The 12,927-nt window shown below is 42.5% G+C and overlaps 1 protein-coding gene across 2 annotated transcripts in view; it reads left to right on the top strand.

Annotated features, from left to right (window-relative positions):
* Positions 1-12,927, top strand: part of LOC105255486 — a 59,558-nt gene that overhangs the window by 35,694 nt on the left and 10,937 nt on the right. For both annotated transcript variants that reach the window (XM_025408236.1, XM_025408237.1), the window contains 9 exons: positions 274-567; positions 1,276-1,686; positions 3,706-3,936; positions 5,982-6,149; positions 7,713-7,958; positions 10,014-10,121; positions 10,209-10,430; positions 11,484-11,647; positions 12,221-12,874. In XM_025408236.1, coding sequence (XP_025264021.1) covers positions 274-567; positions 1,276-1,686; positions 3,706-3,936; positions 5,982-6,149; positions 7,713-7,958; positions 10,014-10,121; positions 10,209-10,430; positions 11,484-11,647; positions 12,221-12,874 — 2,498 coding nt within the window. The remainder of the gene's footprint in view (positions 1-273; positions 568-1,275; positions 1,687-3,705; positions 3,937-5,981; positions 6,150-7,712; positions 7,959-10,013; positions 10,122-10,208; positions 10,431-11,483; positions 11,648-12,220; positions 12,875-12,927) is intronic.

Genomic DNA, 12,927 nt, shown 5'->3' on the forward strand with positions numbered 1-12,927 from the left:
ACACTGTATTTTTCTGCGAAAATTTCAATATTTCAGAGACTACACGCGATATTACACAAGTAAAGAAAATTTTATGCTACGAGAGGTACATTCTGAAAAAACATTCTGCAAAAGTGTCGTACGAATTGACACGTATCGTCGAGTGGATCTAGAATCGCGAAATACCGTATCTTTCCCGTTCGCGGGGGGTGGGGTGGGGGGACGAAACAGCGGACGCTTATCGTTCGTTCGCGGTAAGGCGGGTCGATTAATCGGCGACGGCGGATTCTCCAGTTTCAGAGAGCGTGTTTTCCGCGGCGGTCGGGGTCGGGGTGGGTGGCTACACCTGGGGCGCTCCCACGCCCCCGCCGGGATCGCCCTACAGCCCCGTGCCCGTGACGCAGCTGGAGCTACTGGCGAAAAACTTGGCGAACCTGGCGCCCGCGGCCGCGGCCGCGGCCGCGGGCCAGCAGGCCCTGAGTCTACAGGGTGTCGGCGTTAACGTGGCCGGCAGCCTCCATCACGCCCAGCATACGCAGCACACCCAGCACACCCTCAACCTCACCGGGCTTCACCACCTGCATCACGGTAAGAGAACGTTTGTCGCCCTGATAAGGGGATTCGGAGGAGGATATCATGGAGTGTGTAAGATTCCCTTCTGAAATGAACGATGTGAAAATTCTCTCTGTTGCCAAACAACGAGAGAAATGACATCTTTTAAGGGTAATTTTTGAAACATCTTTTACGAAAAGCAATTGTAAAATGTTGTTATGCAATAGACAGGAAGAAATTCACACGATAAATAATATCAGGTATAATGAGTACATCTCTCTGATTTCATAATGTTATCGAGAGTGGAATGATTGGCATTACAAGTCGCGTTGCATTCTACGAGTTTCTCATCTTATATTAGTCAGAACTTGAATCTAATCAGCGGAATCTGATAAGCGAGGCGAAGAAATGGGACTGATATAAGGGGAACGAATTAAAATCTCTCGCACAGATAGCCATCTCATTTCTTTGCTCGGTTAGCGATTCCTCCCATACACCTCGTGGCACTTTCCGCGCGGAGAAAGCATCTGGAGCCTGAAAAACGGTCGCGAGGCGAGTTTTTCCGCCGCAACCACGCGGAAACGCTCCCCCCCCCCTCCCCGTGCCATTTGGAATTATCTCGCATTATCGGCATGATATCGAGCGCTGCGGAAACGCGCGTAAATTGTCACGATTAGTCGCGACGCGATAATTCACGCCTCGAGAATAACGCGGGGTTTCTTGTGTTTCCGCATTCGGCGAAAGGCGGCCTTCATCAGAACGCGTTCTCGCCCCAGCTGTCCCTGGTGACCGGCGGCGCGCCGACGCTGACCATCAACAGCTTCTCGTCGCCGAACTCGGCCAACGGCGTCGCGTCGACGACGGGCGTTCTTTTGCAGGAGTACCAACCGCCGATAGGTGCGACGGCGGCGGCGACGGGATGCAACGTCACCGTCAACTCGGCCAACTCGTCGTGCCTGACCAACACCAGCAGCACGACCAGCGGCATGCTGGTTCACGGTGCTGCTACTGGTGTTGGTCATGCCGTTCAGGCCGCCGCCGTTCAAGCGACCACGAAGAAACGGGAGGCCTTTCTACCCAGTCAAGGCCAACCGGTGAAGCTGGAGAACAAATCGACCAGGATGTCAGCCTCGTGCCACTGCAGAAACAGCAACGGTACGAAAAATCCGCTGAATCTTGATCTTTGCATCAGCCCGAGCTTTTCTTTTGGATCTCTCGGATCTTTCATTCTTTCGTATATCCACACTGAGAAAAAGATCTGGTTGCATTAATTAGAATTCTGATAGATTCAACCGGTATGTCTGTCAGAAAATGGACGAACCAGATGAATCTGATTAATTTCTTCCTGTTAAATTTACCAAATTTTCTGGTTAATAATATTAAACTCCCCAGCACCGAGTCGTCTAAAATTTTTTCCATCTAATCTCAAAAGTGTTTAATATTCTGAATTCCAACACGATTATTGCATAAATTCAATCCAGATTATTGAATAAATTATTTCAGGTTCAGTTTGTTAGAAATTAAACTGATAAACAGTGATACAACACTGAGAAAAAAATCTGGTTGCATTAATTAGAATTTTGATAGATTCAACCAGTATGTTTATTGGAAAATGGACGAACCAGAATTCTTGTAGGAATTACCAGATGAATCTGATTAATTTCTTCCTGTTAAATTTACCAAATTTTCTGGTTAATAATATTAAACTACCCAGCACCGAGTCGTCTAAAATTTTTTCCATCTAATCTCAAAAGTCTGTTTAATATTCTGAATTCCAACACGATTATTGCATAAATTCAATCCAGATTATTGAATAAATTATTTCAAGTTCAGTTTGTTAGAAATTAAACTGATAAACAGTGATTCAACACTGAGAAAAAAATCTGGTTGCATTAATTAGAATTCTGATAGATTCAACCAGTATGTCTGTTGGAAAATGGACGAACTAGAATTCTTGTAGGAATTACCAGATGAATCTGATTAATTTCTTCCTATTAAATTTACCAAATTTTCTGGTTAATAATATTAAACTCTCCAGCACCAAGTCGTCTAAAATTTTTTCCATCTAATCTCAAAAATCTGTTTAGTAATCTGAATTCCAACAAGATTATTGGATAAATTCAATTCTAACAAGATTATTGGATAAATTCAATTCCAACAAGATTATTGAATAAATTATTTCAACTTCAGTTTGTTAGAAATTAAACTGATAAACAGTAATGCAACACTGAGAAAAAAATCTGGTTGCACTAATTAGAATTCTGATAGATTCAACTATGTCTGTTGGAAAATGGACGAACCAGATGAATCTGATTAATTTCTTCCTGTTAAATTTATCAAATTTTCTGGCTAATAATACTAAACTCGCCAGCACCAAGTCGTCTAAAATTTTTTCCATCTAATCTCAAAAGTCTGTTTAGTATTCTGAATTCCAACACGATTATTGCATAAATTCAATCCAGATTATTGAATAAATTATTTCAAGTTCAGTTTGTTAGAAATTAAACTGATAAACAGTGATGAAAAAAAAGTCAAAAAAATCAAGATTACTTTCTTTTGATATGTCGAAAAAAAGATTATTTTTTTGTTATATTTTTTTATAATTTTGCAAATTTAATACGAGTTAATTAAGAAGCAACAAAGAAATTATGTCAAGAAATAGATACAGTAACAAACAATCAGAGAGTAGCGTTCTTTCTGGCACTACTGTCGTAAGAAAAAAATATACTTGATTAATGTAATACTAGTTTTTTATATACATTTGTGGCAAATATTGAATACGAGTTAAGTTAAGAAGCAAGCAAAGAAATTAATGTAACGAGAAATTTTATAGATCCAACCAGAAAATACTGACCAAATCCTTATAGTAAAATCTATGAAACGTTCTAGTTATAAAACATCGAGTCTCATCACGATAACTAGAAATTCTTGTTTGATTTAATCAAAATGCCTTCAATCATATACGTCTTGTTGATACAGTCAAACGATTTTTCTCAGTGCAGACCTTGGAATTTGAATCTTTCTCTAGTCCCTCTGAAGCTGTACTTTGGTTCGTTGAACTTTCAACTTTTCATTCTTCTTGGAATTCTAGATTTCTTGTTAGAGCAAACTGAATTGCAAGAGGCTCTCGATTATACTTTCGCGACTAACGATCGGGAAAACGACCAATTCCAGGCAAGACGAAAGTGGTGCATTCCGACGTGGGATGCAGCAGGACGCTACCTGTCGCCTCGTCTTGGAACGGGCAGGACGGTAACGCGGGTGCCAACAGTAACGGTGCCAGCCTGACGGTCAAGAGGGAACCCCTGGCTTCGGTGCCGTGCCAAGTCGCCGAGGTTTCCACGTCTCTACACGCCACCACCACCTCCGTCAAGATCGAGCCCGTTCCACCCAAGTCCGAGAACGGTAAGTGCTTATCGTATGGAAAAGAGTCGGTTATTCATACGCGGAGCGATGCTTCCGAGAACCCTAGTCCGAGTTAATTGCCGTAGAAGAGGTATCGAGTTTATCGCGTGTCTTTGTCGAGCCGTCTCGGTCTCTTTACGTATCCGAGTATCGCGCGACAATCGTGTCATTAGCGGCAGATGCGCGATGAAAATCGACGGGCATTATATTTACGTCAATATATATCAAGATAGCTCGCGGACAAGACGGGCCGCAATCGAATCGCAATAATCGCGCGATAAAAGATTGCGCTCGACAGGTAAAAAACGTATCCTCGGTATCGAAGATGTAATCGCGTTTCTCGACAATCATACGGATAATTGTCGATATAGCAATTTAATACACGTCTTTCACGTACGCGTGGTTGAAATGCGAGATATTTTGAAAATTCGCGAGAGACATAATTACGCCGTCGTCAATTTACTCCGAGATTCAAACGTAATCCGAATCGACGCAATCGCATTTCTCGTAGCCGTAGTTTATAGATGACGTGATATTTTTCAAATCTTGATTGAGATACATGAATAAGATGCGATTACAAAATCAAAGATAATTGCGTTGTTCATCGCCGTTCGCCGGTTTGCGATGATCGCGGCTGTTTGCGCCATCCGCGTAAACACAAGGCTCTTATCTGTCGAAAATACGTTCGAATCGACGTAATCGTATTTTTCATCGACTACGCGGAAATTCGTCGCGGCTTGAGCGCGGCGCTTTTTTCGATAGGTGCGCAAACGTCGAGGGAGCGCACGGAGGGAGAGAGAGGACGAGGGAGAGCGAGAAAGGAAGAAAGAAAGAGAGAGAAAGAGAGAGAGAGAGAGACTACGCGAGACGAGATCGCGCGAGAGGACCGGTCGGTTGATTCGCGAGCGAGACGACGAGAGGAAAAGAACGAGGAGAAGGCGAGAGGAGGAGAGGGAAAAGGAAAGAAAAAAGAGAAACAGAGGCAGATAGTCTCGTTAAAGTAGGAGGTGCGTGGCACGCATGGCGACGCAAACACAAGGCGTGGTTCGAAAGAGTCTCGACCCTCTCTCCTCCTGGCCGGTCCCGACACATTCGCGCTCTCGCACCGGTTCCCGGGTGCGTGCGTGATGCCCGCACGTGTTACGTCATGCGAGCGTAACGTCGAAGGCCGCCCGGGACGACGAGGTGGCAGGAAGAAAAGGAGGAAGGTGAGGCGAGGAGGAGGGGGGGGGGGCGAGATCTGGAGTTGACGATCTAAATGAATGCATTTTCGAGCGCGTCGATGAATCGCGACGCGATCCTCTTTTCTCCAAAGTAAAAATGTCGAGGCTCGTCTCGAAAGCGGACGAAAGGGCGAATGAGGGAGACTGAAGGGACGCGATGATTAAAATATATACACGTATGTATACAAATGTGTTACGAGGTATAATTGCCTCTCGGTGAAACGCGCGACAAGTATTTCGCGAGAGGACCAATCGGGATGGGAATGGGAAGATCTGGACGGTGATTTAAACGAATGCACATCAGATATGAAACGCGCGTGAATCGAAAGTTCGATTGGAAATATTGCCCCGCTCGAGGGCAATTTCTGTATCGCGATGCGAACTGTTTGCTTTCGATTACGAGCTTACGGACTCGAAATCGCCAAAGTCCTCATTTTTCTAAATTATCGAGCCGACAATAATCTCCGCGCTTATTCGCAGTGATGGATATTTTTTCGCGCATCTACAACAGCCCCGACTCCCGAGGTGGCTCAAATTCTTTCAAGCTCTTTAAAAGCTACCCCTCTCCTTAATCTCTGCTCGGAAACGCGTCGAATCGAGGAATGAAAAATGTGTGATTTGTGCAGACTCACGATAGATCGATCCCGTTCAGCCCGATGTCCCTCGCGAGGAAAGAAGGGGTTCTTTCGAGGATCGCGGAATCCCGTCTTTATCCCGCGCAAACCTGACGAGCGGCGTCGAAGACGAGGGCATCGGGCGGTTTGCGGCCTCGAGATCGCGTCTCCCGTAGATTCTCACGCGCGATTTCCCTAATCGTTTCAGGAATAGCGGTCTCGAACGCGGCTGCCGGGGGCATACCGGTCGGCATCGCTGTGGCGAGACAGCGGTTGCAACATCAGGAGACTTCGACGTCTATGCGCAACGTGTCCCTAAGTCATCACACGTCGCATCACGCCACGAGCTATCATCATTTCCAGCCGGACGGTCTGGGTGAGTCTCCCGCTCCTTCGGGATTTACGAAACTCCCTTCCCGAACCCGGGTCGCGAGCGATCACGTTCAAGGTATCCTCCCCGTTCGTAACGTGTAATAAAATTCGATAAAGCGATTTACGCGAGTATAAAAAGGATACGAGTATGTAGAATTTTACTCGTCGCGAAAAAATGGAAATGTCGGAGATACTTAATACAATGTCCTTGTAAAAATATGAATTTTGTCCGCGTTGCATAAGTAAACGCGTTCACGCCTGTGAAATTATTCGTGAGATGTAATTTGCGTTTCGCGCGATTGCCTTCTTGCGAAAGCATGATCGCTTCCTCAAAGATTCATGCGGCTAAATTGGAATCGAATTACGACGTTTTTGTCCCACTTATATGTTCGCTAAAGCAAATTTCGTTACCGCTCTTTCGCGATGCAGATTTAGAACTTTAGATAAACTTCATAAATGACAAATTTGCGCATTATTCTTTGGATGGCAACTTTGCGCGCGGAAAAATATCAAAATACCTCGAAAATAAATTTTTCAACAAGTATCCCTTTCGAAAGTTTGCGACACGTACGGGGTTCAATTATGCAGCATGTCCTTGTAACGCGATTACGTGCAAGCTTCAATCCTAAAGCGAAAATTAAAGAGGGCTCGCTTAGGTTTGCTGGCGTGCATCGTTTGTTATGAACGGTTTTAAAATCGATCACACGATCCTTATCGAGCTTCTCCCGCGCTGAACGTCTTCGATATCAGCGTCGAAGAAGGAGTAACCTTGCTTATTGCACTGTCCGGAGCGTAATTTACCGCGGAAGGATATCGCCGCTATTACTGTTGCCTAGAACTCTGTCTAGAGACACGTTAGTGTCACGCGCAGCAACAACGAGGCGGATCTATATGCGGGTCGCCCGGTTAAAAGTACTTTAGATTAGCGGATCTCGGCAACAATCAGACCTTCGGAATAATAAAAAGTTTAATTGGTTTCGATAGCTCGAGCCTGTTGAACAAAAGTGTCTTCATTTTGCAAAAAACAAGTCTAAAAGAAACGAAAATTGTTTACATTAAATAGTCGATATCTCTTAAATTGCAAATTAATTTTCGCCCTTTCATTAACGCGATATTATTTCTGAAATATCGTCGCAAAAATAACAGACCCAACGGCAGTATCCTTTCGCAGGTAAGAACGTCGTATTAAATATATCAAGGTAAAAAAAAAATGAAATGATTCTCGAGAGTTTGCATTTGTACGTATGCGTATCCGCGTCCGGTTTAAAACCCACGGAAATAATCATGATTAAAAGCCATAAATTATTTTACGATGCGCGCACACGCGAGGCGATCTAAAATATTGCGCGCCAGATTTATGCAATATTCCTCGAATGCGAAATATCCTGGATATATATCCCAATATACTCGTCCGCGTACGATCGCTCCTCGCCTACGTCGCTCGACGGAGAGGGTGAACGAGGCCGTTTCGCGGCCCCGGAGTTCCGTTGGTCGCGCGCGCGGCTCGTCCTCGTCGATCAACCCCCGCGTGGATGACGAACCCCGATGCGATGAGTCCCCGTTGCAGGCTCCAGCACGGCCATGGCGGTAGGCGGCACCACCCTGGTGCACTGCGGAGGGCCTGGAGGGGAGGATCGTGCGGCCCACCTGGCTGCCATTCCCTCCGGGGCGCTCGCGCCCTCGCTGAGCCTGAATTCCAGTCTGAATTCCAGCCTGAATTCCACCCTGGGCAACATCGGCGGCGCACCCGCGGCCGACACGGCCGCTACGTGGCCGCCCACGCTCTGGCAGTATCCGGCTGCAGCGGCCGCAGGTGAGTAGTTCGAATATCGTTATCGGGAATAATGATACACGGAAGCATTCCCACACGTACGAGCCTTTAAATAGATGATGCATTTGGAGAGAAGCTGCAAGGTGTTTATTAGCTGGTATTATTAGCTGGTAAAAAGAGCCTGGAATTTTGTTCAGGGATTTTTGTGCAGAATTTTATTGGAAGCCGGAGAAAATTTTTTAAAAATCTTTCTCCCTCTGATCATTATGTTTCTTATGTTCTGCGAGCAATCGCCGATCCATCAATTGGGCAGATTGCGGTACGTGTGTTTAAAAAATATGTTATAAATATATAAATGTATATCTATACCACTGTTTACATATTCAATGTTTTAATACACAGTATAAAATATGCAGTATATATATATATATATATATATATATATATATATATATTTTTTTTTTTTTTTTTATTGTAATTTTTAGTAATGAAAAAATAAAAATGTTTGCACGTGAAAAATGTTTATCTTATGAAAAGGTGTAATTCAGCTATTTTTAGTATATTTTCAAATTTAGCATTTGAAATTTAAGTGGTTTGTTTTTATTTTCTGTCGTATGAGAATGAAAAGCATTAAAAAGCGCACACAATAAAAAATTTTACAAAATTGCAGCCAAGAAACGTCTAAAAAAATTTTTGCCTAGAATTTTTAATAAAAGAAAATCTTGAAAGTTAAAGAATTTTCAGAGACTTTTACAAAATGAACTTGAATAGACGTTCTATAGAAATAAAATTAAAAAGGATGCCTCTATATCATTATGATTCCTAGTTTTATTCAGCTTTCTGTGCCATTATCGTATTGAATAAAATAATCTCTCGAGATAAGACTCTCAACTTTGAAGCATTGACAAATTATATTTACATATGCGGTGATACGCAGAATGAGCACTCGCAATCAAAGATAATACGAAAAAAGAATATCTTATTTTCTACTTTGATCAAAGTTTTGCATTAATATTGCCTAAATTTACATATCTCTAATATGATATCATCGCGATACGGCGTAACACTTGAATATTAAAGTGACGATTAAAAAAGATAAAATGTGAGGTTTGCAATTTCGATAATGGTGATATACAATTTATATATAAAATTTTATCAACGTTCATTCGATTCTTTTTCATACTAATATTTTTATGTTAATAATAATTAGTAATAGTCGAAATTTTGGTTGTAGAAATATACATGTAAATATAAATAATGTTTCGCTGAAAATACAGCAAAATATATTAACAAATAATAAAATAATAATAAAATAAAATATAGAAGTAAATGAAAACGCATAGACTGAAAGAGTGCAAAAAATTGTGAAAAAAGGGTGAGAAGAGAAAGCGAAAAATATGCAAAAATAATTATAGGAATGTACGTGGAAAAGAAGGAGAGCTACGCGGGTACGATTATAATAATAAGCTGCGTAATTCGCGCGACATCCAAATTTTTGGCGACGTAAACGAAGCACGTCGGCGGACAAAAGTACGAATTAATTAACGTCACGTGACGTGTATTACGCGCATCCGTCAGCGCGGGGCGATTAACCGGGCCACTAACGAGCGACCCTATACAATTTCGGATCGAATTCACCCCTCGCGTTCTGACCTCCCTCCCCGGTCCCGCTGACCGAGTGACATTTATCCTAAATAACGCCAACTGAACTACATTGCCATCCGATCTGCCGTTTGCGCGCGCGTATTTTCGCACCGCGTAAATCATTCACGCATACTCGTTTAATTCGTCGCTCGATTAAGCGCTCGGATTGTGAGATGAAAATGCGCGCGTTAAGACATACAAGACCAATTTTGCGCGATATCTCAATAATAATAGCATCGTAACGGTGTAATAATATACATCTTTTTATTTTATATCCCGGATTTCACAGAATTATATAACGATCATTGGGACAATAATACGATAGTCTAATCCTCTAGGTCTTTTATGTCAAGTTCATCGTGCGCTCAAAGTGTATTATAAATGTAATCGAAAGCACACACACGTACACATGAGACAGTCGAAATTAATACACGATTAATTTGGCTTTCATAGCGATGCCAACGGAGCCGGTCGGCTTCCCACAAATGGGCTCCGGGTTGCAGGGCGGTTTGCAGCTGGTCCGCGATCCATCCGGACACGTTATTCTTATTCATGCTGCGGGTAACGTAACATTTCGTAACATTGTCGATTCCCAAGTTTCGATGACGGCAAGGAGACTCAACTCTTTCGTATTTCTTTTTTTGACAGAACAAATGCAGCAGGCCGTGGTGTGGCCGAATTACTCCAATCACAACAGTAACGTCGCGCCGCCGCCGCTCCTGCTGCCGCCCCCGCCCCCCTCGATACAGCTCCTGAGCGATATCGGCGGCGCGCGGCTGGTGTTGACCGAAAGCAAGAGGAAGCAACAAAGCGCGCTACCGATCGTCAAGATCGAGGCGGAATGCAGCAACAGTCCGACCACCATAATCAGTGAGCAGACTTTTATGTATTGTGTTTTTCCGATAGAGAGGGAAACAAAATTTTCGGAAAAAAATTTCTTTCTCAAAGTGACATTAGTAACGGCGAATGTAAACTAGGAAATATATCTCTTTTATTTCTTGCCAAAATATAAGGAAAAATTTTCTTGAAAAATATAGGAGGAAATAATTTAATTCATAAAGTAGAAATATATATATTTTTTTTTCCTTCAAAAATTTGGCAAAATTAATTTACATTCTATATTACGCTTTATTACACGTCACGAATTAATTTATTTCTTTCCAATAAAAAAAAGTCATACACTGCGAAAAAATTTGATTGCATTAATTAAAAATCTGGTGGATTCAACCAGTATGTCTGTTGGAAAATGGACGAATCAGAATTCTCTTTAAAAATTATTAGACGAGTATGATTAATTTCTTCCTATTAAATTTATCAAATTTTCTTGATAGTAATACTAAATTTTAAAAAAAGTATCCTTACTGTGTCCATGTTTAATTAATATAATAAGAAATTTTTTCATAAATCAAACTAGAAAATACTAACTAAATTCTTGTAATAAAGTTTATTAAATATTCTAGTTGTAAAAAATCGAGTCTCATCGTGATAACTAGAAATTCTGTTTGGTTTAATATCTTCTATCATATATACGTCTTATCGATACGATCAAACGATTTTTCTCAGTGCATATATATAAGTGAATCTGTATTTCTGTATATAAGTTTAAAAACATCACATTTTTTCTCAAAAACGGATAAAGGGAAAGACATAAAATTATCAAAATTGTAAGGCAAATAGAGAAACATACTATAAAGTGATCTTGAGTAATCTTTGATTCTTTGGCAATTTTAACAATAAGTGTCTTTTCCTTCTAATGGTTTCCAATAAAAATGTGGTAAACTTTTTATGAGACTCACTCTATATATGTACGAGTGATAATTGAACACCAGATGGTGATGCGGTGAGAGAGTCAGCTTCAAAATATTACATTCCAAATATTACATCATATTACATCAAAATATTACATCATATGCAATTATGTAGCGTCGTCCACCGAGTCGTCCAAGACCGCACTGCAGACTATGACTTCCGTAACCGGCGCCCTGGTGCCGGACGCGGCCCTGGTCACCACGTTGCACTACTATCCACCGGCGCCGGCGCTGGTGCAGATCAGCCAGGCGGAGCCTGCCACGCACTGCAGATCGCAGGTAGGCGCGTTTCTCAGGTGTTTCGACACGAGTTTATAAACATCTAGGAGCAATATTAAAACGGCGTATGCATGCGTGAATTATTACGCCAACTGACCGGCGCAATATCTATGCAGATGTCTGATGCAAATCGGGCTCGTCCGATGACTAATACAATGTACCGCAGTGTTTCCACATTATGCGAATAGCTGGACCGCGCCCGAAGCTTGAGATAATCACCGCTGTATCCCTGTCCGTTTCTCTCTTTCTTCCTCTCTCTTTTCATCTCTCCCTTCTCCCTTTTTATTCAAAGATTCTTTCTTTCTATTTTAGTTTTGCAGAATGAATTTTACAGATTACTCTCGATGCTTTCATGGAACAATAATTAACTAATTTATGAAAGAATTAGGGAGCATATAAAATCGTGCAAGATTTAAAAAAAAATTGTATTTTACAACTTTTTATTCTGCTTATGATACTTTTATTTTTGTAAAGAATTAGAAGATATAAAGAAAAATGTAGAGAGAATATTTTCTTGACATTTCCAAAATTTTTCTAAAAAATCTATAAGAAGGAAATACCTTTTTTGTAAAGGCCACGTCGCCGGTCTCGTACCTGACGCCACCTCCGGAAGTACCGGCAACTATTCGTGCGCTCGAGCCGTCGTCGTTTAGTGTCCAGGATGCCTCGAATCAGACCGACGCGCCCGAGGATACCGAGGAGCAGAAGCAGGAACCGCTCGTGAAGCAGGAACAGAATCCGAGTCCTTGCCAGGCCGCGTCCCAGTTGAATCCGGGGAATTTCGAGATCGCGGCACCGCCACCGCCAACGGAGAGGATCTGCAACGTTGTCAGGATCACGACGACCACGACTACGGTGAATCCGACCGTCTGCGGCATCGTCGCCAAGGTGGACAAGGCTGAGAACACGATCATCAACATGGCCGATTGCGCCAAATATTCAACAAAGGACGGTAAAGCGATCGTCAAGGCGATCGAGCACGACACTCGGACGGACGAGGAGATCTGCAGCAAGGACGACAAGACACCAATCTGCGGTAGCAGGGGCAGCAGGATCGGTGCTAGGATCATTGAGATTACCGAAGAGAACTGCGACAGCTTTCACGAGAATTTGGAGTTCTTTGCGAGGAGAAGAGATATCAGCGTGGATCAGCGCGATTGTCGCGATAGTTATCCCAATGACGAAGAGGATGTTGCACAAGAGCCCAAGGTTGATGAAAAGATGAAGGTAAAATCTTTAGCCAAAGTTTACTTCTTAATCTCAACAAATATATAAATGCA

This window comes from Camponotus floridanus, unplaced genomic scaffold (genome assembly GCF_003227725.1).
Source record: "Camponotus floridanus strain SB8 unplaced genomic scaffold, Cflo_v7.5 scaffold2, whole genome shotgun sequence".
NCBI classification, from domain to species: domain Eukaryota; kingdom Metazoa; phylum Arthropoda; class Insecta; order Hymenoptera; family Formicidae; genus Camponotus; species Camponotus floridanus.